This window comes from Podarcis liolepis (assembly GCF_965112155.1).
Source record: "Podarcis liolepis genome assembly, chromosome: 17".
Taxonomy (NCBI): Eukaryota; Metazoa; Chordata; class Lepidosauria; order Squamata; family Lacertidae; genus Podarcis; species Podarcis liolepis.
The window spans coordinates 40,866,196-40,890,858 of NC_139571.1; the positions used below are offsets into that span (position 1 = coordinate 40,866,196).

The 24,663-nt window shown below is 46.9% G+C and overlaps 1 protein-coding gene across 3 annotated transcripts in view; it reads left to right on the forward strand.

The window, feature by feature from the left end:
* The first annotated feature begins 8,034 nt into the window (after window positions 1-8,034).
* The window catches only part of ATN1 (atrophin 1), a 31,917-nt gene continuing 15,288 nt past the window's right edge, over window positions 8,035-24,663 (forward strand). The window contains exons 1-4 of one of the 3 annotated variants that reach the window (XM_083481675.1): window positions 8,035-8,135; window positions 21,710-21,922; window positions 23,196-23,249; window positions 23,513-23,650. In XM_083481675.1, coding sequence (XP_083337801.1) covers window positions 21,845-21,922; window positions 23,196-23,249; window positions 23,513-23,650 — 270 coding nt within the window. In that variant the 5' untranslated portion in view covers window positions 8,035-8,135; window positions 21,710-21,844. Of the gene's footprint in view, window positions 8,136-8,165; window positions 8,345-21,709; window positions 21,923-23,195; window positions 23,250-23,512; window positions 23,651-24,663 lie in introns of those variants that run through there. The other 2 variants (XM_083481676.1, XM_083481677.1) reach the window with 2 other exon arrangements.

A 24,663-nucleotide genomic window follows, 5' to 3' on the forward strand; every position in this document is an offset into this window, starting at 1 on the left:
AGGGGCAGCCCCCTCAAATATTTTGTGGGGAGCAAAAGGACCTCAGCACCTAGGAGTTGGCCCCTATGCACACACCATTTGAATGGCAATGCCTATCAACTTTTTGGGGGGGACAACCCCCTCAAATATTTTATGGGGGGTGAAGGGACCACAACCACTAGGATTTTGCTCTATGCACTCTGAGAACCTTTTGCCCCCAAACCACATGGATGCTGCGTATCAACTACCGTATTGGGGTGAGGGAGAGATTTGGGTTGGCTGCTGACACATCAGCTGACAGTTTGTGCCATGCAGTGATGTGCAAGTGGCGCTGAAGTCAGTGGGACTAGCGAACATGCTGAGGCATGTGCCATCTTGGGAGCAGAGCGTAGCTGAAAGGGCGGCTTAGTTTTGAGTAGTAACCATGCGTTGAACCAGGCTGCTTGCACATGAGTTATGACTTGGGAAGTTCCCACTCAAGTCTCATCCATAAACCCATAAGGGGGTCTTAGGCAGGCAGCCACTGTTGTTATGGGCTCCTTCCCAATGCACTGGCACTACGAACACAAACGGTTTTGTCTCAGCCTCAGTTTCCCTACCTGCAATATGGGGAATGGTAATATTGATTTGTCTTACAGGTTTGCTGTGGATCACAACTGTGAAGTGCTTTGAGTGTTGGAAAGCGCTATATGAATATGAAGCATAAACACTGAGGAAATGTACATTGAGCACTAAAAACGGCAACTGGCAGTGCTTTTTCCCCCTTAAAAAAATGTTTAGGGGTACTCTCATTTTCCTACTCATATTGAAATACTGCCCCTCAATGAGGCCAAACTTGGATACAAAAATGTTTAGGGTTATGTGTACCTCTGCGTCCCCCCAGAAAAAAAGCACTGGCAACTGGTGCTATAACAGTATTATATGGCCTCCATCTATTGGGGACGCGGGTGGTCTGTGGGTTAAACCACAGAGCCTAGGACATGCCAATCAGAAGGTTGGCGGTTCGAATCCCTGCAACGAGGTGAGCTCCCGTTGCTCGGTCCCTGCTCCTGCCAACCTAGCAGTTCAAAAACACGTCAAAGTGCAAGTAGATAAATAGGTACCACTCTGGCGGGAAGGTAAATGGCGTTTCCTTGTGCTGCTCTGGTTCGCCAGAAGCGGCTTAGTCATGCTGGCCACATGACCTGGAAGCTGTACACCGGCTCCCTCAGCCAATAAAGCAAGATGAGCGCCGCAGCCCCAAAGTCGGCCACGACTGGACCTAATGGTCAGGGGTCCCTTTCCCTTTATGGCCTCCATCTAAAAACCGGCTCACATAGAACTAGCATAGCAGAGTGGCTAAGGTTATAGTTCCAAAAGCATTTACTCGGGACTAGGAGTAAATTCCATTAAATTATGTGGTTTATTGTTTGTTGTGACGCATGATGTAAATGTGCTATAAACCGGGCAGTCCACTGTCCAAATATCCTGTTGTAAACTTACTTCAGAAGCCAGTATCTCTGTTTCATCTAAATATGGGGATGAGAATAATACTGACCTACTTTATAGGGCTGTTGTAAGATTTAATAAAAACATATGAGAAGCACTTAGAACACCAGTCTACAGGGCTACAGACATGTTAAACGTTGTTCTCAAACTCTCCTTGTAGCACACATGGCAAGTTAAGACAAAGATTTGATTTGCGATGTTTCTCATTTTTATTGCAAAGCAACTGTACGAACACAGTGTTCACAAACGTGTAATGCGAGTTCTGATCAGAAATCTCATCTCGGCCCAGAGTTTTGCAATCTGCATTTCATTACTTCACAGTTTGTTCATTTCTAAGTATTTCAGAAGCTAGAATTTCAACCACGGAGTATGTGATTAGTCATGGTCACATCAAGTGAAGCATTTTAGTGGCTTAACCACATGCTGTGAAAAGTGGTGTAGTTGGCAGAGTATTGGCCTTAGACTGAGGAGGGCAATCTCAACTTTCATTTGTAAAATGGGGATATTAATAATCTATCACCTAAGGCTGTTGTAGAAATGAAATAAATACCATAAAGCACTTTCAACATTAATGCAGCGCTCTAAACATAATGAAATGAAAATTATGAATGTAATGTATGCAAAGTACAGTATACTAAAATAATCAACCCTAAAAAAGCAGTGAGAATTCAGACATGATTTATGCCAAAATATATGAGTTGTTGTTTTTCAAAAAATGCAGGTATAATCAATATCCTCTGTTCTCTTCACAGGGCTACAGTTCCCAGAGTTCCTTGGGAAGAGGGACTGACTGTTAAATCATTTTGAGAGCTGTAGCTGTGTGAGAGAAATCGGTGTCTCCCAACAACTCTCAGCCCCTTAACAAACTACAATTCCCAGGATTCTTTGTGGGGAAGCCATGCCTGTTGAAATGGAATGAAACCGCTTTATGTGTATGGTGCTCATGCGGCTCCAGAGCCAGAGGACTGTGAGGAAGCCACATGGACCAGCCCCACTCCCACCTGCCAGCCATTCCCCCACCTCCAGCCATGTGAAGTGCCCTTACGCGCATATGGATGTGTGTGAATAAAACACCTCCACCAGAAGGTTGCTGTGTGCATATAGAATCCTAGAGTCCAACCCCCTTGCAATGCAGGGATCTCAGCTAAAGCATCCATGATAGATGGCCGTCCAACCTCCAGGTCCACAAACTCCCAAGGGGGAGCGATCCACTGCCAAACAGCTTCTGCTGTCAGAAAGTTCCCTTCTTGTAACTTGAAGCCTCCTGCCACCCTAGCAGTTCGAAAGCACGTCAAAGTGAAAGTAGATAAATAGGTACCACTCCGGCGGGAAGGTAAACGGCGTTTCCGTGTGCTGCTCTGGTTCGCCAGAAGCGGCTTAGTCCTGCTGGCCACATGACCCGGAAGTTGTATGCCGGCTCCCTCGGCCAAGAAAAAGAGATGAGCGCCGCAACCCCAGAGTTGTCTGTGACTGGACCTAATGGTCAGGGGTCCCTTTACCTTTACCTTTTTAACTTGAAGCCAGAGCAGGAGAAAACAAGTTTGCTCCATCTTTCATGTGACAGCCCTTCAGATATTTGAAGATGGCTATCATATCTCTTCTTCTCATACCTGGTAAACACATGGACAGCAGGGGCGGAAGCAGTGGGGTGGGTCTAACCTGCACATGTGGAGTTCATGTATGGATACCCCCATAGCTATGCAGCAGCAAATGTAGAATGTAGCCACACTGCAAGAACTCCCACAAGATGCTTAACTTCAGGGGCATGGATTTGAGCCCCGTATCGGGCAAAATATTCCTGCATTTCAGCGAGTTGAGGTAGATGACCCCCGTGGTCCCTTCCAACTCTACAGTTCTATGATTCTAAGGAGCTGAAGGACGTGGCAGGCCGAGGTGGCAGAATTCTGAATTGCCGTATTTTTCTGTCTATAAGACGCTCCCCATGAATAAGACGCCCCCTATTTGGGGGGGACTCCGATTTAAGAAAATGGGGAGAGAGCTATCCGTGTATAAGATGCCCCCAATTTTGGGACATTATTTTTTAGGGGGGAAACCTGGTCTTATACATATTTCCAAGTGAAGGCAGGGGGTTATGATTTTGAATGCACCACATGTTAATAATCTTCCTGCATGTATTTTCTGTTTGGGTACTACTATATGCAGGGAAATTTTTATACAGGGAAGAATTCAAAATACGGCCCAGTCACCTTTATTTTGAAATGGCGCAAGTCAGAATTCCACCATATTGGCCCGCCACTCTACCTTTGAATAATGTGTGGAAGGGTGATGGGGAACCTGTGACTTGTCCAAATATTATTATTTTTATTAAATTTGCATACTGCCCTATACTCACAGTTTTCAGGGCATAAAATCACAATATAAAATGTTGTTGGACTCCAACTCCCATCAGCCAGCAGTCAAGCATGATGGGAGTTGTAGTCCAACAGCATACGGCAGGTCACTGCTTCCCCTTCCCTGGATTAGAAAATCCCATACCTTTTGGAGGGACAGTTTCACGTTTGGCCTATACAAGGAGCAGAATGAGGCAATAAGAATCCTGAGGTTAACTGTACCACTTCAGACTGCAGATGGGAAATGCCATTTTTAGTTCAGTGGCATGAGGTTTTTGTTTTTTGTTTTTAAAGCATAGCAAGCCACCTTGTGAGTAAAATAACTTGGCAAATGAGGTGAATGTTTCTAGTCTAGCCTGTTTCCCGCTGTTCTAACTTTCAGGGAGCTTTTAATGTATAAGATGAACATTTCTAGTCTAGCCTGTTTCCTGCTGTTTCAACTTTCAGGGAGCTTTTGATGTAAGGGAGAATTCGAAAAGATCTCCCATCGGCTACATTTGTAGACCTGACTTAACTATATAGCAAATGGAAGCGACATTATTTAGTCAGTCAGTCATCAGTCTGGAAGCCATCTTTAGCCAAAAGATGCAATTGGGACCCACTTCTTATTTTAAAACTGGTTGTTTTGTGCATGTGGTCGTGCTCTTGTAGCAACCAAGCTTAGACCAAGCTCCAACTCAAAAATGGTTCCTGGCCCACTAGATGCCAACTAATGGCTGTGTGTAGATATTAAACTTAATCGTTGCTTTTAATTGTGTGTGCAAGTTGCCTAGAAACATTTTGAAATTGGGTGCCAAAGAAATCAAATAATTAATAATAATAATATTCCAAGTTTCCTTGTTTCCTAGGCCCCAGGGATTTTAAATCTTCCTTCTCTGGCTCTTATGATGACTTACAATCTTGTGACTTTCCTTCAACCAGTCCGTTTTGTTTATGTCCTATCTAGAAAAGTTGCATCTTCTTCTCCATGATTTCTTAGGGTTCCCCCCCCCCATTTGTCTCCCCCCCCCCGAACAATAAATGTGAAATTGTTATTCATGTGTATTTTGGGGGTGGGAGTGCCTGACATTCCCCCTCCAGGAAGTGCTTTTGTTATGGGAAAACTACATTAACATGCAGTTCCTGGAGAAATGCTGTCTTTCTCCCTGCTATCACTTTTTGTGTGACTACCAGGTAGAATATGACTGAACAAGTTTCATGGCTACCTCTTGGACCTTCCACCAAGTAACATTGGTAGAGATGAGTGGCGTAACACCTCTGTATTTTGTACCATTCTAAAATTAAGCAAAATCAAACTACCTCTTCTTCTTCCTTATTTAGATCTGGGGTTGCCAGCATGTGGCCATCCACATTTTGTTGGACTACAACTCCCATTAGCCTCAGCTGGCATGTTCGTTGATCAGGGATAACGGGAGTTGTGTGCTAGGTGATGGGTAGTACCTCTGATGGAGGACACACTGTGCTCCTCCTGGTTGTTTGTTTGTCCACCTTTCATAGAATCATAGAGTTGGAAGAGACCACAAGGGCCATCGAGTCCAACCCCCTGCCAAGCAGGAAATACCATCAGAGCACTCCTGACATATGGTTGTCAAGCCTCTGCTTAAAGACCTCCAAAAGAGGAGACTCCACCACACTCCTTGGCAGCAAATTCCACTGTCGAACAGCTCTTACTGTCAGGAAGTTCTTCCTAATGTTTAGGTGGAATCTTCTGCTTCTCTGGATTAGGTGGAATCTTCTGCTTCTCTGGAGCAGCAGAAAACAACCTTTCTCCCTCCTCTATGTGACATCCTTTTATGTATTTGAACATGGCTATCATATCACCCCTTAACCTCCTCTTCTCCAGGCTAAACATGCCCAGCTCCCTTAGCCGTTCCTCATAAGGCATCGTTTCCAGGCCTTTGACCATTTTGGTTGCCCTCCTCTGGACACGTTCCAGTTTGTCAGTGTCCTTCTTGAACTGTGGTGCCCAGAACTGGACACAGTACTCCAGGTGAGGTCTGACCAGAGCAGAATACAGTGACACTATTACTTCCCTTGATCTAGATGCTATACTCCTATTGATGCAGCCCAGAATTGCATTGGCTTTTTTAGCTGCCGCGTCACACTGTTGACTTTGGTCCCACCCTGCACTCAGCTCTCACCTGTGGCTCCTAGGAGCTGTCAGCATGTGATGGTGGCCACACCCTGGGAAACAGCTTCAACTGGCCAGCTAAACCAGGTGAGGATAGCTGATGGATCTCAAACCCTTGGTGAGTTAGGGACCTCCCCTGCATGCAAAGACAGGCTCTGGTGGATTTAGCGGACAAGACCAATAGTGGGTCCAGCGCTCAAGAACAGGCTTCCTCAACCTCAGCCCTCCAGATGTTTTGAGACTACAATTCCCATCATCTCTGACCACTGGTCCTGCTAGCTAGGGATCATGGAAGTTGTAGGCCCAAAACATCTGGAGGTTGAGGAAGCTGGGCTTAACCCCACACAAATCCAGAGCAGAGTCCCTAAGAGTGCAACTGGGTAAATATTTGAAGGAAAATGCAATTTCTCCCCACCAAAGTCCCTGTTGTCCCAAGGAAAGTCTGAAGAAGGGATGATGGCGCTCCCTCTGCCAAGGTCTTGCTGGTTGCAGCCCTTTTCCTTCAGACTCCATTTGGTTGCACGGAAAAGGGGCCACACTCCTGAAAGCTCTTTGAGAAAGAAGTGATTCAATTTCATTTTCACCCAGGGCAGCAAAACAGTAAGCTCCCATAGCTGGCAGCCTTGAATGTCCAAAACCCGTTGACAAGTTAAATGACAAGAACTGCCAAACCTTAGGGCGGGGATCATTAGAGGCATTAGTGGCGCGTCTGAATGCACCCTTGAATTGGCTCCGTTTATTACACCTCCCGCTACGTGCCCACCTCCTCCGTGGTGCCAGCCATCACCGCTTCCACAGAGGCTCCTTCCCTCGCCCTTGCCTTTTTCCAGAGCACAGTGTTTGCTCGGAATCCAGTTCCTACGGGATCCGATCCGTCTCTTCCTTCCTTTCCCCCGCTCCTAGATTCTGTTGCTCCTGAGTCTTGCCTTGCCAAAAAAAGCTCCAGGCATCTCCCATTCCTTTGTACTGGGGATTGAGAGGGGAGGAGAAATGGCAGGAAAGCTGGGAAGAGAAAGGAGGAGGGGGAAGCGTTGGGGGCAGGGGGCTTGGGAAGGAGGGGGAGGCAGGCAGCCAGGAGGACCTCGGCTCCAACCACAGCCATTTCGGAGCGTCTGTAGCCGGAGACAGATTAATATTCTTCCCCATTTTGTCGTTCTCTTCCGAACTCCCTTCTCGTTGTCGTTTGAAGGGGTCTCCCTTGAAACCACCACTGCCCCCCCCCATCCTCCCAGATTTGCACGTATGCTCTGGAAGGAAGAGAGAGATGACATAGCCGTCCGTGAAAAGCGGAAAGGTGCCGCTCGCCAGCTTTACGCAGCCCCGATCCTATAGACATCTTGCAGAGCCTTGGCAGCAAACGCTCGGCAGCCCAGTGGGATTTCCTCCCCAATGAAACTTTCACGGAGCTGGGTACCCTCAATGCGACACCCCCGCACACACACACTCCGGCACAGTATGCAGCGCCAAAACATGTGGGTCCATTGGAACCAGTTCATAGGGGCCGAGGTACCTTCACCCAACCCAAATAAAATACTGAAGGGGGCTGCACCCCCCCCGCAAAGTTGATGGCTATTGCCATCCAAATAGTGTGCGCGCGCGCCGTGTCATGTGATCGATTATGTGGGGCGGGACTTACCTGGGCCCCCCAATATTTTATTCAAGTTGGCACCCCTGTGTGGGTCAATACTGCGCGCAATGGGGGGGGGGCGAAGGCCCGAGAGAAGGCCTCGTATCCTTGGACACCCCATCACCCGGTCCCCCTGCACCCGTCCGCCCCCATTTCTCTCCCGCGACCTCGCCTTTGCTCACACCAACCCCTTCCCCCTCCAGCCCCACCGCCTCGCCTTTTAAAAAGCGTTATATAACATGTCCCGACTCCTGCGCCCTCGCCATCGTTTTGCTTTAAGGCGCAAACAGTTCTTTTCCCCCCTGCTGGCGAGCGGCGGGTGCAATCGATGCGCTCTTGCGCGGAGAGGGAGAGGGGGTTGTTGGAAAGAGAGGGGTGGGGAGAGGGAGGGGAGGGGGCTGCTTGCGCGTACTGGGCTCTTCGGAAATGGGAGGTGGCCAAGGCGGCAGGCGGCGGGCGGGCGCTGCGATGGGCGAGCGCGCAGGCACGGGCGGCGGCGCCTGAACCCGGAGGCGGGGGGGGGGGGGCGCCGCCGACAGACGCCACTCGGAGGCTGGAGGTACGGCGGGGGAGGGGGGGGGTTGCGATCCTGTTTTCCCGCTCCCCCATCTTTGAAGTCCCGGGGAGAAAAAGGAAGAGGAGGAGGGAGGGAGGGGAAGACGGAGTTGTGCAGCTGCCGCCGCCGCTGCTACAGCTGGCTCTCCGAGCCTCTCCTGCGCCTCCTTCTCCTTCCTTCCCCCCTTCATTCGACCTCGCTGCCGGAGCCCGGTAAGTGCGAGGAGCCCGGGAGCCCCATCTCTCTCGCCTGCTCGGCATCCATTCGACACCGATCGTGCGTTCTGGGGCGAGGGAGGTGGGACGGCTGGCGGGCGCCTGGCCATCTCTTCTCATTCTCTCCCTGTAGAGGAGGATGGTTGCGGGGAGGAGAGCGCGAAGTAAGGAAGGGGGTTGTCAGAAAGCAGGAGGGATCGGGCGACAGGAGCCCCGCGCGCAGGAGAGAAGGTACCCCCCACCCACCCTAGCCCGGGAGGTCGTGGTTTAAAAGGACCCGAGCGCGAGCGATCGGGCGCGCGCGCACCAACACACACCACTGCCCAGCCTCTTGGCGACTCCCGTCCCCATAAGAGCGCTGGCTCTGCGGAAGAGATCTTTTAGGGAGCCCCTAAGAAACGCCTCCCCGAAGCAGAGATGGCCAACTCCACGGTGGAGCCCCGTGGAACAAGTCCACTCCCTGCGCCGGATCCGCGGGGCCTGACAGTAGAAGACGCCTAGAACCCAGGACAGAGTAACCCCTTGATGCTGCAGAACCTCAAGGAGAACCCCAAAGAGAACATCCACCCCCCAGTTTAATTCTGCCCCTTCACCCAAGCTGCATTCTGCCATAGGAGACCCCCTCATAATGTAGAAGCTCCACTAGACCTCAGAGAACCGATTCCTGTAGCCTGGCCAGAGAGCCAGGAGCCTGACATTCCAGTGTGTCCTTCTGGAGAGTTATAGTCTAGTAGCGCTACTCCTGGGTGGGGGGTGACAAGGAGGGTGCCTCTTATGAAGAGCAAGGTCTGGCGCTTCACACCCTCCACGGAGTAGATGGGTCTTGTAAAAACCTTTCGCTTATTTGTGCAAATGAATGGAGACTGGAATGCACAGGCGAGGCCACAGCACCTCACAAGCCGTGGTCTTTTCCGTGGAAGGTGGCTTCTTTTCAGTCTTTTAAGTGACAGCAGGAGGACTTCTCAATCTCTCCTCTTGGAGGAAGGTTTCACGTTTCGTAGAACGGGCACCCTGAAAGGCCGCAATCCAGTAGAACATTAAGGAGATGTTGCTTCTCTCCAGAGCCACCCCCCAGTACGTCATGCACCTAGCGAGAAAGCCCAGCGATTGGAGGCGCCTTCTCAACTCTGTACTTAACAGTTCTGAGGCGCTATAACGCTTCACGGACAACAGCCCAGCAAAGTAGGCCGCTTTTCTTGCTTTACAAATTGGAGGTGGGAGGTGAAGGATGAGGTGGTCGTGTCTTGCCTAAGGCTGCCTAGTGAATTCCAAGATGAGGCAAAATTTGAACATTAGGCTTCCTGGCTCAGTACCTGGAGAGAGGGAGAGAGAGAACGCTTACATCAGTAGGCAAGATGGAAGCTACTGCTCTAGGTGTTTCTTCTCCAGTTGTCCTACAGACACATCCACAAGACTGCAAAGAAGAGACCTCCCACTTTTCTTAGTCCGTATAGTCCAGAAAACAGTCAAGGTTGCAATCCATTGAAATTAATGAGTCTGAGTTAGTCATGTCCAATAATTTCTATGGGACTACTCTGGGAGTAGGGATACACTGAATATGGCCATCAGTCTTTTTCTCTCAACCCTCTCCCCCCACACACACTTGCATTCCCCTGAGCTTCTTCAAATGCCACGCAAAATAGGACCAGTCTTGACAACCATGGCTGGGAGAGACACATCTTCTACTAAGTTAAAGTATCTTGTCAGTTGGTGTGCTTTTTTTCTAATACCGTTGTGCTCGCCCTCCTGCTTTCTCTCTCACCGGATGTCTCTGTGTGTACAATATATGTATGCAATATTGTGTATATGTATGTGTATATGTATATGTATATGTGGGTGGCTGAATAAGAATGGGCACTAGGAAAAATGGTTTTCCCTTATTCCCTATTCCTCCTTATATCTTCTTCTTCTTGTTATTGCTATCCCATCCTTGCAGTAATGCCATGGAATCATTTTAGGGAACATGGGAGCGGGGATGGAATGATGGAAATAGGGAGGAATCACAAGGAAACAGGAAATGGACAGAGATCTCTCTAGGTGTTTTGTTGCTGTGGTTGGAGTTGTTTCAAGAAAAGATATCAATCGGTTGGATATGTGGGGATGCAACCTCAGGGTTAGGCACGATGACCCACTGGGTTTTTTTCCAACTCAGGAGCTCCACGGATATACATAGTGGATATTTCTTCTTTCCCTGTCCCCTGTCACTGGATAGTTTCCATGGCTCAGTTGCTCTACCAGGAATGCTTCTGTAGAGAGATGACAATGGGCATCGCTTGATATCTAGTAGTTTTTAAAAGATGGGCATCATTTGGCCTGGCTGTAGTCTGCTTTGTTTTAAGAATACTGGGAAACGTGTTATCCGTGGAGTCACTGTTATGCTTTCTAGGCTGTATTAGAGGAAGGACTCAGCGGTAGAGATGCAGAAGTACCTATTTCCAATCTCTAGTTTCTCCAGGTAACGCTAGGGGAAAAAATCCTGTCAAATCCCAGAGTGTAGACAGTAATAACCTAGATGGGCTGTTGGCTCGACTTCGTACAAGACAGCTTCCTACGTTTCTATTAGCGAGCAGAAGTGATTTATTTGAAGCAAAACATTGCTTTGTTATATGCAAGGCCTTAGATTCAGTCACTGTCACCTCCATTGTAAAGCATCTAGACCTTAAATAGCCATTGATAGCGTTATTGAGCTAGGTAGCTTCATGGCCTGATGCAATAGATCAACGGCCCGACTCCATGTATTGTGGATATTCAAATAATAATGCCAATGGGACAGTTCAGGTGTAATTGATATAAGATCTATGGACCGTATCAGGATTTATTGGCCACCGTATCAGGACTTTTTGCATTGTTCCGGGGGGGGGGGGAGGGAAGGATAAACAGCTCCAGAGAAGATGGAGCCTTCCATTGCCTACCTCTGTCTTAACTGATACCCATACAGAAGGCTGAGCTGCCATTGGGCTTGGCCATTATTATCTTGCCATTTCAGAGCAATATACATTTGTGGTTGGTTCTACTGCATTCTAGTAACCACATTTCTTTGTGGAAAAGGGGTTCCACAGAAATTGAATTGGAAATAGATTTCACTGGATTTACCTATCTTTCCTCCCCACTGAAACCAGTGCTAGAAAAACACATTGTAATATCGTTGTGAAAATTCTTCTTATTTTAAATAAAAATAATGTTATGTCTGCCAGCCTGTTAACTTCAGTAATGACTCTCAGTCCAGAGGCGTGTCTCGGATTTATCCATATTTCCTTCCATTTTACTTCTGATAGTTAGGGAATGAATGGGGAGGAGATCTTCTAGCTGCTGAGTAGCGTTTACGATGCTGAAATGTAAAATAATGTGCCCCTTTGAAGGAAAGTAGCACCATAATGGCATTTTTAAAATTATTAACATTTTTATCCCGCCTTAGAGTCCCAGTGGAACCCTCAAGACATCTCACAAGGAAACGCTCAAAGTCACAGCTTTTAAAATTAACAACCATCTCATAAAACTATTATAAAAAGAATGCGCCATACAACCTATACATTAGACAAGGAAAAAACCAGTTGCAATATGTTTTATTTATTTAATTCATTCATTGCATTTATGATATTGAATCCTGCCCTTCCTTCAAGGTGCTCCGGGTGTTGAGCCAAGAACCCTGGGAGACAGGTTAGACTCAGACGTCACTACTTTCCCAAGTTTAACCCATGAGCTTTGCAGCGTGAATGGAAATTTGGACCCCCAACTTGTCTGAAATATATTTTGATAAGTTTAAAGGAAACATTTTAAAATTGAGAAAGAATAAGGCAATACAGTAGTACCTCAGGTTACATACGCTTCAGGTTACATACGCTTCAGGTTACATACTCCGCTAAACCAGAAATTGTGCTTCAGGTTAAGAACTTTGCTTCAGGTTGAGAACAGAAATTGTGCTCTGGTGGTGCGGCAGCAGCGGGAGGCCCCATTAGCTAAAGTGGTGCTTCAGGCTAAGAACAGTTTCAGGTTAAGTACGGACCTCCGGAACGAATTAAGTACTTAACCCGAGGTACCACTGTAGAAATAGGAACAGAGTATCTCCCCTAAAGATCTGAACACAGGGTAAAGTTCATATTGGCCACCAAGCTTGAAGAAAAGGCAGGAAAGACTGAACTGAGAGAGGGAGAATATGTTTTCCTGCAGATGTAGCATCACTTTTATTTAGTTTTGCCTTTTCACAGACTTGTGATTTGCCATAGAACAAAGGTGGCAAATGTCACGTTGCTAAGTTGATGATGGACTACAACTCCTATCATCCCTGGTCACGCTGACTGGGGCTGATGGGAGTTGGAGTCCGACAGAATGTGGAGGGAGCCACATTGGTTACCACTGCTATGAAGTGTGCTTGAAACTCCATTTCAATGGTAGACTGTCTCCAGAAGGGACACAGAAGCATGGCAGCTGCTCTTAGTTGTTTGTGTCTGTGTGAATGTACAAAATGACTTGTCAGACTGTGGCCAGTTTGGGCCAGTTCAACTGACAGGACTTCTGCAGTCTCTGTCGGACAGGCTGTTCTTTGAGTTCTGTTCATTATACTTTATTAATCCGTTTCTTGGGTGAAGGGCACAGAATGGAGTGCAGGAATCGAGGGGCTTCACCAAAGGGAGCCCCACAAAACCTCAGAAACCTGGGTCTCAGAAGGAGCCAGAATCAGCCACTTCTTCTCCAAAGACCCAAACATAACATTGGTTTTCAGTTTAACTTATATCAGGCCTGCACAACTGGTGATCCACCAAGCTGAACACAACCAGCCATGTACAGGACCCCACTAAGTTGAGAAACCTTTTGTTGTCGTTGTTGCTTGGATTTTTTTGCTTTGGGGATTGCAAAAACAGGGATGGGGTTGGGAAGGTCCTGGTGGGCTCCAGTAGGTGTCTGGTCTGCTGCGGTTGGCTTAGGAGCTCAGAAATTGTGCTAGTCTTGATTTCTAGAGAACAGTGTGTGAAAGCTATTGACTTAAGGTAAAGGGACCCCTGTCCATTAGGTCCAGTCGTGGCCGACTCTGGGGTTGCGGTGCTCATCTCGCTTTACTGGCCGAGGGAGCTGGCGTACAGCTTCCAGGTCATGTGGCCAGCATGACTACGCCGCTTCTGGCGAACCAGAACAGCGCACGGAAATGCCGTTTACCTACCCGCCGGAGCGGTACCTATTAATCTACTTGCACTTTTTGGCATGCTTTCAAACTGCTAGGTTGGCAGGAGCAGGGACCAAGCAACGGGAGCTCACCCCATCGTGGGGATTCGAACCACCAACCTTCTGATTAGCAAGTCCTAGGCTCTGTGGTTTAACCCACAGCGCCACCCGCATCTCTAGTGACTTAGTGAGTAGTTTTCCCCACTCCCCACTCATCTTTCATTACTCTTTGACACTCCCGTTGCACCAAAGTTTCTTGGGAATGGCTGTGGCAGGTCTATGTATTTAAACACAGATTTGCCTGAATCTTGTATAAGATGAGGTGGAAGTGTAATATAGAGCACCTAAGGATCACATGGGAGGTGAGGCTGAACTTCTCCACTCACTTTCTCTCTGCAGCTCATTTTTTCTTGCCCTGCCTACTTGTTTTCTTCCAGCGAGACTTGTTTCCAGTACAGTCATACCTTGGGTTGAAGTAGCTTCGGGATAAGTATTTTCGGGTTGCGCGCTGCGGCGACCCGGAAGTAATGGAGCATGTTACTTCTGGGTTTTGCCGCTCGTGCATGCGCAGATGGTCAAAATGACATCATGCCCATGCGCAGAAGTGGTGAATTGCAACCCGCGCATGCACAGACGCAGGGACATGGGTTGCGTTCGCTTCTGGATGCGAACGAGGCTCCAGAACGGATCCCGTTCGCATCCAGAGGTACCACTGTACTGGAATCCAGTGGGGGGGGGACTTCTGGGGATAGATTGGGGAGGGTGAAGGTTCAATATCCTTGCCCAAGAGTGACTGGGGCAACCCAGATGGTCAGAGTATGAGTAATAAATTATTATTATTATTATTATTATTATTATTATTATTATTATTATTATTATTCTGCTGCTGCTGCTGCTGCTGCTGCTGCTGCTGCTGCTTTGGCACTTTAAATCACTCCCACCACATAATCACACATGCATTAGATGTGAAGTGAGCAGCCCCCTTGTTTGTCAGAAGAAGAAGAAGACGAGGAGTTTGGATTTGATATCCCGCTTTATCACCACCCTAAGGAGTCTCAAAGCGGCTAACATTCTCCTTTCCCTTCCTCCCCCACAACAAACACTCTGTGGCTCCGTCATTATCACATGCAATTTTGGACTCCTTCCCTGCCTCTTTTCATTCGATAAGATCTGTGTCCCAGCTGTGTAAATCACGGTACATCATATGATTTAGTGGTACGGTCCCATTGGCTGTGTGAAGACACCATGCTTGGAGATTTCTGGGTTGGTGCCTGGATCTGCTAACATCCTTCAAAGCCTTTCTAGGTGGGTGGATTGGAAAAGGCATTGGGTCTCTTTCCACCTCCACCCCCCCCCCTTTGTTTGCCATTTGAAGCTGCAAAAACCTGTCCAATTGCTTTCTTGTAGGTAGCCGTGTTGGTCTGCCATAGTCAAAATAAAAAAATTCCTTCCAGTAGCACCTTAAAGACCAACTAAGTTGGTTAAAGACCTTAGTTGGTCTTTAAGGTGCTACTGGAAGGAATTTTTTTATTTTGCTTTCTTGTAGTAAGACCAGGAGTAGTTTGTGAAATGCTGGATTGTCCTTTTGTTCTGCGTTGGGCAGAGTGGATAAATGGGAGCCAGAAACTGTCAGGGCGTCTGTTCCTCCCCCTGCCCCATATTCCTTATCACTATTTGGAGTTACATTTTGTTCCTCCTACCAGCTTTACAGCTCCTTCCAGTTCTATAGGATCAAGCTAAGCCTTTTCCTGTCTGGGCCTCCCCACATGTTTTGGACTACAATTCCCATTAGCCACCAGTCAAGCACAGCTGTGCCTGCTGGGACGGATGAGAGTTGGCGTCGCAAACCTCTGGAGGGCCAAGGTTGAGGAAGGCAGAGGTATACAGCCCTGTTTGAATACGTAAAATATGTATTTATTTATTTTATGCGTCACCAGGTGTAGCTGCAAAGTGACGATTCTGGTTTCAGAGATTCCTTGCCACACTGCATGCATGTACACTGTCATTGCAGTGTGTGAGGCTGTAACTGACAGCAGATTGACCCGTGCGTGCGTGTGTTTGTGTGTGACACCCAACTACCTTATTTTTCGCCCTATAGGACGCACTTTTTCCCCTCCAAAAATGAAGGGGAAATGTGTGTGCGTCCTATGGGGTGAATGCAGGCTTTCGCTGAAGCCTGGAGAGCCCCGTCGCCAGCCCTGCAAACTCGGGGGACAGCGGGAGAGGCACAGCGCGCCTTTCGCACTGTCCCCCACTTGGCTAGAAGGCTGGCGGGGGGGGGGGAGAAGCCTGCTCCTCCCCATCGCCAGCACTGCAAACTCGGGGGACAGCGGGAGAGGCGCAGCGCGCCTTTCGCACTGTCCCCCACTTGGCTAGAAGGCTGTCGGGGGGGAGAAGCCTGCTCCTCCCCATCGCCAGCCCCGCAAACTCGGGGGACAGTGGGAGAAGGCTGGCGGAGGGCTTTCCCCTCCTCCAGCCCCGCAAGCTCCCAGAACGATGCCAAAGCTGCCAAAGCCCGAGCTTCCCCAGCCCCGCGCCTGGGGGGGGGATAATTTTTTTCCCTTTATTCCCCCCCAAAAAATCTAGGTGCGTCCTATGGGCCAGTGCGTCCTATAGGGCGAAAAATACGGTACCCAGCACCAGGCAACTCACAACAGAAAGTGGCTCTGCCGAATTGTCTTCAAAGCAATGGGAGGTGACACAAAACCTCTCCATGCTGTTTCATCGGTGTTGACTCATTCACACATGCCTGTTCATACTGACGTGATGCTCTCTGCCCACGCACAAACAGCCCCTGAACTTCTGCCATAACATTCCTGGCTGTGGGCATGTCCGTGGTTTCCCAAGGTGTGGCCCTCAGGCTATGGGGTGTGTGGGTGTGTGAATGTGTGTCATACACATGGTTCTGCCAAATTACAGGTTGGTTACAGACCTGTAGAAAGGTAATGTACCCCAGGGACTCCAAAAGGCCGCTATAGCCATATTACATGTGCTACGAAAGGGTAAGATAGAGAGGGATTATCTGGGTGGAATTCAGTGCTGCACAAAGGAGATTGTTCTGTCCGTGAAAGCTTTTCTGGGTACCCTGACAGAAAAATCTCCCCTCACTTCCTGCAGCAGGCTGTTCCACAGGTTCTTCTGTCCCTCCAGAGTAGATTTGGGGGAGATGGCAGGAGAAGAAAGAGGAAGAACCAGTTGTACTAATAGGAGGTTTTGCACTGGTTTTTGCTAGGAGGATGGGTTCATTGATGTGCCTACATACCTTGAAATGCTAGCACCCCGGAGGAGATGTTTCAGTGGTCAGAAATGGTCTGTTGGCCTACCAGCTTTGGGAAAGGGCCTGATAAGTTTTCCATGTGACTGTCTGGAGTCACGGTACGCCACTTGACTGCAGATCAAGAGGTCCCTACTTCATCCTGGCAGTGTTTTAAATTAGCCAGGCGTATTTTGCGACTGGGGCAGGTCCAATTGTGACCACGTGGAGATCTCTGGATGCCAGGCTGATGACTGGGGAAAGCAAAATGTCACTTAAGAGAAGGACCTGAAATATTTTCCTTGAAGTTTAATTTTGTTTTATTCTGGATTATTTTATTTGATGTTTCAATGTGTTGTAAACCACTTTGATATTTGTTCTTTAAAATATAAGTCGGTATAAAAATGGAAAGCCATCTTGCCCCAAAGTGGCAACTTAGACATTCCATTTTGGCGACTGCAACCTTGGTTTAAGGAGCCATTTGACACCTAGTTTATATATCTGAGTTTCTCACACTGTTCTGTATGTTGCAGGAAATAGACCGTGACCTTCCAAAATAGCTCAAAGCGAGCTTAGTTAGCATGAAACACATTTTCTTGCTTAGCATTAATGAACTGCTGGATTTCTGAGTGTGAATGTTTTCCCTGTGAAAAGGGGAATACTGCTAAACACCGCTAGGAGCTGCGAACTGTTCTGCAACCCAGAATATCTGTTATATTTTCATTTTTCAAAAACTCTGCATGATGCAAAATGATCCTAGTTTTTTTACAGCACGAGCCTAAGGATGCTTGCTTAGAAGCAAGTCCTATTGTGTTCAGTGGAAATTACTCCCAAGTAAGGGTATTCAGCCTAACATTAGATTTTAAACGAAGAATCTGTTAATCTGTTTCTTGTTATTTTACCTTTTCAAAATTCTCAAATTATTGTAGTTAATTCTTCTTTGTTTTCTTACAATCAAGCGGTTTATAGATTTTGTGAAATAAGTGAGAAATTGATACCTCCTTCCCACCCACAAATTTGCTTGAGTGCATCTCCAGGATAGTGAATAGCAATATGTGCACATTTAAACTCATTCCTTCATGAAATTCTCTTGTGCATCTCACATTAAAGGGAACAAACAGGAGCTGTGCAAGAGCAGCGCTATATTCTAACATGTATCCCATTCACTTCAATGGGACTTGCAGAAGAGAATGCCCTATTTCTACTTGATTGTTCTGTACTGTAAATGTTAGGTAAAGGTAAAGGGACCCCTGACCATTAGGTCCAGTAGTGGCTGACTCTGGGGTTGTGGCGCTCATCTTGCTTTATTGGCCGAGGGAGCCAGCGTACAGCTTCCGGGTCATGTGGCCAGCATGACTAAGCCGCTTCTGGCGCAATGAAACACCATGACGGAAACCAGAGCATGTGGAAATGCCCTTTACCTTCCCACCAGAGCGGTACCTATTTATCTACTTGCACTGGCATCCTTTCAAACTGCTAGGTTGGCAGGTGCAGGGACTGAGCAACGGGAGCTCACCCCATCTCAGGGATTGGAACCGCTGACCTTCTGATGAGCAAGCCCAAGAGGCTCAGTAGTTTAGACCGCAGCACCACCCACGTCCCTGGTGGGATAAAAAACAACAACAACATAGGGTGGATGGGTGGGTGACATAGGGATTTCCAGGCATGAGAAGGTGGCAGAAAGCAAGGAACAGAAATTTAAGTTCTGCTGAAAAGAAAGAGGCTTCTTCTGTCTGCATGGTGCTGATGTTGCGGGCATATTCTTATACCTAAAACTGGAGGGGGGCATCTTTGATTAGAGAACTATTTTGAAGTGAAAACTTGGGGGTGGGGGACGACACAGAAGCAGCTATGTGTCCTAACAAATCCACATTTGTGGAGATGCCAGTCAGTGCTGACATGGGGCAGTTTTCCGTGGAACGAAGTGGCAATATGACAGGGAGCTTCTGAAAGCTTCACTGGTTCTGCTCAGTGTTGGAAATGAGCCAGGCACGTTTTGCCACTGGTGAGAGTCCAATTGCGGCTATGTGGAGATTTCTGGCCACCGGGTTGGTGACCACAGTTTAAAAATTTCTGCCTTAGTCCATAGTTACACCATTTCCATTTCTGTTATGTACTGAAGTTCTCACCCTGGGCCAGCAGGGGGATACTGTAGATAGTTCAGGTCCACATATGCAAATAAGGGATTGAAAGTAACGTTCAGTGATTGGCTAGTAACAGAAAATGGTTACAGTTGCGTTGTAGTGGAGCTCTATATAAGCAGGCTGGCTGAACCCTTCAGTTCAGTTCTGTTCTGACCTGTGAATAAACAAGAGCTGTTTGAAGAATTGCTGTGTCGTCTGATATGTTCACCCACAACTTAACTATTTCCATTTCCACTATGTGTGTTTGCTTCTCCTTCCTGCATAGTGGGACAAGTGAATTGCTGTAAGAGCAAGCTACAGTCAAGCAATGCAGTTGAGAGTGTAGAATTGTAGTGTTGGAAGAAAACCTCAAGGGGCATGTAGCCCAACCCCCTGGCGAATAGACATTCCATTGTTGTGGCAATAGTAACCTGGATTTAAAGTGTCATTTGGCCTGATTAGACAACTAATAATAATAATAATATTTATACCCCGCCCATCTGGTTGGGTTTCCCCAGCCACTCTGGGCGGCTCCCAACAGAATATTAAAAACACGATAAAACATCAAACATTAAAAACAAGGCTGCCTTCAGAGGTCTTCTAAAAGTCAGATAGTTGTTTCTTTCCTTGACATCTGACGGGAGGGTGTTCCACAGGGCGGGTGCCACTACCGAGAAGGCCCTCTGACTGGTTCCCTGTAACCTCACTTCTCACAGTGAGGGAACTGCCAGAAGGCCCTCAGAGCTGGACCTCCGTGTCCTGGCTGGATGATGGGGGTGGATAATAATAGGATCTTGCCTATTTTCACACACTAGCAACACATCCTTTGGAATTCTATCCATTATATTTTATTTGCACAGTCAGAACGGATTTCAGGAACCAAAACGTAATGAAAAATATGACTCCCAAGCCGTCTGGCCCCAAAATGGCAACTAGACATTCTGTTTAGGCAATTGTAACCCTGGTTTAAGGAGCCATTTAGCACCTAGCTTTGAGTTCTAACACCGCCTGTGAAGCACAACATTAATATGAGCTGGCATGGTTGGGGTTAGCCCAAGCCATGTAAGCTGTGCTCCTAATAAATGACTTTACCATGCAAAATGGCACCCCACATGGGTCATGTCTGGACCTCAACCAGATCGCAGTGGCTCTAGAATGGTAACGGGAGTCAGAAAAGAAGCAGAAATCCAGACACAGGGATATGGATGTGTTTTAATCACATTTACTGTTCATTTTAAATTTAAAAATAATGTTTTTATTGATACTTTTAATATTTCATGTAAATCGCCTAGAGGTTTTACTGCAGTGAAAGTGGTAGACAGGGGGGGAAACCTATTAGCACACATCTGAAACATGTGAGATTGTGGATAAGCACACAAGCCAAGCCTGGAAGTAACCAAAAATGTCACAAAGCACGTGCCATAACTGCACAGGATGAACTTGCTCCACTGACACATACGGGGGCCAAGAACGGACCCTCCATGTGAAATGGTCATCAACTATATGCAATTTGTTGAGTAACATTAAAATAAATAACTGACTGCATCTTCTGGTCAAAGCCCAGTGACTTGATTTCCTTTTGGGAGTCATGTGTAATATACATTTTCTTGACTATAATTTATCAGCGCATTTGGTGGGGGAGTTCTGTTTTATAAGGCACTTAAGATAACCCATGTTTCCATGATTTTATAAAAGGATATAAGTAGCATAGTTATGAATTGAGCAAATTTTTGAAGCAATGGGTTTTTCTTGTAGTCCGGCTTCACAGACATGCAATCAAGGAGAGGGAACCACTGTTAATGTTCAAACAGATAAATAAGAGCAACAACATAATAATTCAGGAACAACAATAAGCAGTCGTAGTGTCGATGTTTTGTTGTATTTTGTGGCAATAAATGATTTTTTTTTTATGTTGTTCTTGCCAGTTTTGGGGGAAGTGCAATGGTATCTCGGGTTACATATGCTTCAGGTTACATACGCTTCAGGTTAGAGACTCCGCTAACCCAGAAAAAGTACCTTGGGTTAAGAACTTTGCTTCACAATGAGAGCAGAAATCGTGCTCCGCCGGCGCGGCGGCAGCGGGAGGCCCCATTAGCTAAAGTGGTGCTTCAGGTTAAGAACAGTTTCAGGTTAAGAATGGACCTCCGGAACGAATTAAGTACTTAACCTGAGGTACCACTGTAGTCTATAAATGAACAAAATGAAAGCATAGACTCATTTCTCTCTGCCGCTCTGAAATGCTTAGTGCAATTTGTTGTGTTTTAAATTGTAACTGTGTATTCACTGAAAGGAACTGAGGTTAAGGAGCATTATGCAATAATAATAATTATTTATTTATTTATTTATTTATTTATTTATTTATACATACTCAACCCATCTGGCTGGGTTTCTCCAGAGTGCTGGATGAGGCCCTGGGAGTCCAGGGTTCAAATCCCCCCTCTGCTGCGAAGCTCACTGGATGACTTCGGGCCTGCCAGTGGCGTAGCGTGGGGGGTGCAGGGGGGGGCGGACGCACCGGGCGCAACATCTGGGGGTTAGGGTTAGGGGGTGCAAATCCACAGGTTAGGGGGCGCAAATTACTTGCCTTGCCCCGGGTGCTGACAACCCACGCTACGCCACTGGGGCCTGCCACTGCCTCTCAGCCTAACATACCTCACAGGGTCGTTGTGGAGATAGAATGGGGAGGAGAAGTTATGTTCGCCACCTTGAGCTCCTTGGAAAGAAGGAGGGATATAAATCAAGGCATGAACAAATCTCTAGCTGTGATTCACATACACAGCACTTCCAGACCTCTTAATCCTTCCCACTAACCAAAATTCTCTGTTTTAGGAATTGTTGGGAGCCTAGCATCCTTGGACAAAGTTCTCCCTGCCCTTTTCCCGAAGAGCAGAGGTTGTTTTACCCCTTGAGGCTCACACCTCAGTCTCCCAAGGAATAGTTGTGTGGCGGACTGTATAAAAGTTAATGTTTTCATCCACTCGGACAAAGGAGAATGGGGACCCTACATCCAAAAGAATGAAGACTCGACAGAATAAAGACTCTGTAAGTGCCCAGGAGACTGCGGGGTAGAGAGGGGGAAGGACTCAGGGTCTCTCCAGTATTGTTGCAAAGCCATCATAGTTGAAGCCTTACTCTCCATGAATTTGTCTCAGGTCCTTTTAAAGCCATCCAAGTTGTTTTGGGCAATGAGGTAGAATAGAGGACACTGAGACTTTGAGGACACTGGAAAAGCTTAAGGGTTCATGGACATAAATAGCAGGGGAGCTGGTCACTTGTGGACCATTTGCACCTGGGTGATGGATAATTTTTGGGTGTGGTTTGGGGGGAGAAAAGAAGCAAAAAAGGGGGGGAATTTGGGTGTTAAATTGTTTCAGTTGATTAATTCTCTGCCTTTTAATTTATAAATTGACTCAATTCTAAATAAAGCCATGTCTAACAAAAAAATCCCCAACACCCTCAAGATAGGTGTGTTTTCAATATATGAAAAGTAAAGCTGGATTATTAACAAATCAATAAAGTAAAGTTAACTAATCACTCTTGGGAGGAAAGGTCATCCTAAAGAGTGTTCTTTTTAATCCCCTATTACAAACGTCCTTCAGTGAAATAACTGTGTTCCTCAAACTGTCAGCCTCTGCTGATTAAGATTGAGGTCCACCAAATAATGAATGGAAGCTTTAGTGCAGAGACCTTCAAACATCTCACCTTGGTAACTTGCCTCCTTTAGAATTCTCGGGAGAAAATCTTCTAAGATGTTGCTGGACTCATACTCCCATCAATCCCAGACAACTTGGCCATTGGTCAGAGATGTTGGGAGCTGTGATCCAGCGTGATCTGGGGAGCACCTCATTGGCTACTCCTGTTCTAGGGTGTACATTCGGTCCACACAGGGTCTGGTCAGTTTTGTTGGACCTCATGAATCTTCACTTACGATGTACCTGGGTCATGTACTACAGCCCCTTGCAGAAGGAAGAGCTGCAGTAATGGGCAGAGTGGCTTTCAGGAAAGTTTGTGCACCGTTGTTGAAGTCCACAATGAGGCCTCCTTGACAAGCCTCCAAGGAACCTCAGAGTTTCCTGAAACACAGCGTGAAAACTGCAGATTTATTAATGGATAAGTAAGATAATGGACTAGGCAGAACTGGCAAAATTAACAGCAAAATGAAGAGAACCTAATGATGAGTGTTTTATGGAAGAATGGATGGCTTTTTCGGGATACTTAAGGAAATATTATAGCATGATGGAACTCAAGAACAGGATTTGAGCTATGAACCAACAGATGTAATTAGATTATAATAATTGTGGTTATGATTTAATAGATGGAAGATAGGGTGCAGCAGAAGGGGAGGAACAGCAACTCCATGGAAAACAAGGTGGGAAGTCGACAAAAAAAGCAAAAAGACGAAATTGTGCTTTGATTGTATGTGTTTAAAATGTTGAAACTTAATAAAATATCATCGGGGGGGGGGGAACCTATCACTTTGACAGTTCCATGCATCAAAGCGATGGTGCGACTCAACCCTGAGAAACACTTGTCAGAACAGGGTGGGATTGGCCCCAGCTTGGGATAAGCAGGAGACACTTTCACAGGACCATCGAAAGAAGCCTCTTGTCTCTCCGTTAATTTTCTCTGCAGATGTCGATGCGGAGTGGTAGGAAGAAGGAGACTCCGGGGCCCCGAGAGGAGCTCAGGACGCGGGGCCGAGCCTCTCCAGGTGGCGTCAGCACTTCCAGCAGTGATGGCAAGGCTGAGAAATCCCGGCAAACTTCCAAGGTAGGTCATCATAGCTTCTGTGTCAAGCTACACTTTGGCAGCTCAAGAACTGGAAGTGACAGAAACACACTTATTTGAGTTGTACCAGATAGTCCCCAGTTTTGGTTTTTATGTGCAGTAGAAGCAAGATGTTCTAACCAAATGCACCAATGGGAAATGCAAGTTTGTGGAATTCTTCACATCCATGGCGCATGGTACCTGAGACCAGTAAGGCGGCATCTCTGGAACTCTTATGCTGCACCATCACGACCCTATCAAGAGTCAGGAAAATTAGAACAAGCAATGATGAATGTTTACCTTTTATTTAATTCACCTTTGTTGTGATTTTGCAGGGGTTTCTTAATATGATTTTGTTTCCTTAACCTTTTTGAAAGTCTCAGTGAAAAATTGCATTAAAAAAAAGCTGTTTTAGAAATTTCTCCAAAAAACCACTTAGATTGTTAAAATAGTTGCCGTTCAAAAATCCTTTTGAGTGAAGTTGTTTTACCCAGCAACTGATTCTTTAGCACCTCTGTCTGTCTATCTATCTATCTATCTATCTATCTATCTATCTATCTATCTATCTATATCTACAGTGGTGCCTCGCAAGACAAAAAGAATCCGTTCTGTGATTCTCTTCGTCTAGCGTTTTTTTCGTCTTGCGAAGCAAGCCCATTGACGGATTAGCGCTATTAGCGGCTTTTAGTGGCTTTTAGCGGCTTATCTGCTGATCGGATCAGCTGATAAGCGGCTTAGCGGCTTAGAAAAGGGGGGGGAGGGGAAAAAACCAGCAGGAACTCGCAAGACATTGTCGTCTTGCGAAGCAAGCCCATAGGAAATTCGTTTTGCGAAGCACCTCCAAAATGGAAAACTCTTTCGTCTAGCGAGTTTTCTGTCTTGCGAGGCATTCGTCTTGCGGGGCACCACTCTATCTATCTATCTATCTATCTATCTATCTATCTATCTGTTGCTTCTTCCTCCTGGATGGAAACGCCTCACAGTGCTATGCTCAGTGTCAGCACTGTGTCCAAGTG